General features: G+C 42.6%; 1 protein-coding gene across 1 annotated transcript; it reads left to right on the top strand.

Moving 5' to 3' along the window:
- Positions 1–162: 162 nt before the first annotated feature.
- Positions 163–1,114, top strand: LOC124894399 (the record flags this gene model as incomplete). The annotated part of the gene is made up of 2 exons (XM_047405092.1): positions 163–329; positions 429–1,114. Coding segments are annotated over exons 1-2 (853 nt in total), but the record flags the coding sequence as incomplete, so codon positions are not given.
- Positions 1,115–1,121: the final 7 nt, after the last annotated feature.

The following is a 1,121-nucleotide window of genomic DNA, read 5'->3' as shown; positions in this document are numbered from 1 at the left end:
GATAAAAATTTGATCTTTGGGTTGGCCGAAAGATGGTGTTGTGATACGAACACTTTTGTTTTTCCGTGGGGTGAAGCTACTGTCACTCTTGAAGATATCATGATTTTGGGAGGGTTCTACGTTTTGGGTGGCCCCGTTTCGTTCCCTCTTCAATCCCCTGAGATGGTAGAAATTGAACAGCATCTTGAAAAAGCACGAATGGAGCTTATCGGATTGAAGGCTGATAATCACAACAGGCGGTTGAATTTTTTCATGAACAGTGGAAGGGATTATGAACATGAAGCTTTTCTTTATCTTTGGCTTTCAAGATTTGTGTTTCCAGGTGAGCAGTATGATAAAATCGGTTCGCATGTTTTCCGTGTAGCCATTAATCTTGCTAGAGGAAAATGACTTGCGCTTGCTCCTGCTGTTCTTTCAAGCATATATAGGGCTTTTATCTTGTTAAGGGAGGCCATGACAATCGCTACGTCAAGTAGTAATGAAGACGACAGGAACAGATTTCAAATTCTAGGATTTAGTCTTTTGTCGCTATTGTTCTTTATTCAAGTTTGGGCTTGGGAAAGGTTGGTAGCTTTGCGTCCAAAGCAGGCTGGAAATTACAATATGGTTGGTGAGGTGAGAATAGGACGAAGGCACGATGTGAAAAGATCAGGTGTTATTAATGTGAGGGCTGCGATCGACTCGTCTGCAGAGACGTTTCAGTGGAGGCCATATGCCTTGGCTGTGGAAAGTTGGTCAGCGCCAAAATTTTACAAGGAAACAGAAGAGTGGATGATAGTTGAAGGGAAAAATTCTGACCAAGAATTGGAGTCCTACATTCGATGCTTGCGGGTGTCGGAGCTTGTAGGTATTGATTGTCAAGAGCCCTATCGACCAAATCATGTAGCAATGCAGTTTGGATTTGATCAGGACTTCCCAAAATGGATTCCTCGCTCGCCTTCAATTCCTCAACTTTCATGGAACAACTATAGCAGACCCTCTGATTCTGATTTGAGGTTATGCTATCCATCTAGGTTGTTTGAGCCGCATGTGTCTACCAAGTATTTGAAATGGTGGAGAAAAGAAGTATTACCGCTAGTTGATGCATTCGAAGGCTTGTCGAAGGAACAAAGGAGTAAAAC

This window comes from Capsicum annuum, unplaced genomic scaffold (genome assembly GCF_002878395.1).
Source record: "Capsicum annuum cultivar UCD-10X-F1 unplaced genomic scaffold, UCD10Xv1.1 ctg73630, whole genome shotgun sequence".
Taxonomy (NCBI): Eukaryota; Viridiplantae; Streptophyta; class Magnoliopsida; order Solanales; family Solanaceae; genus Capsicum; species Capsicum annuum.
This window is presented reverse-complemented; position numbering and strand designations above follow the sequence as displayed.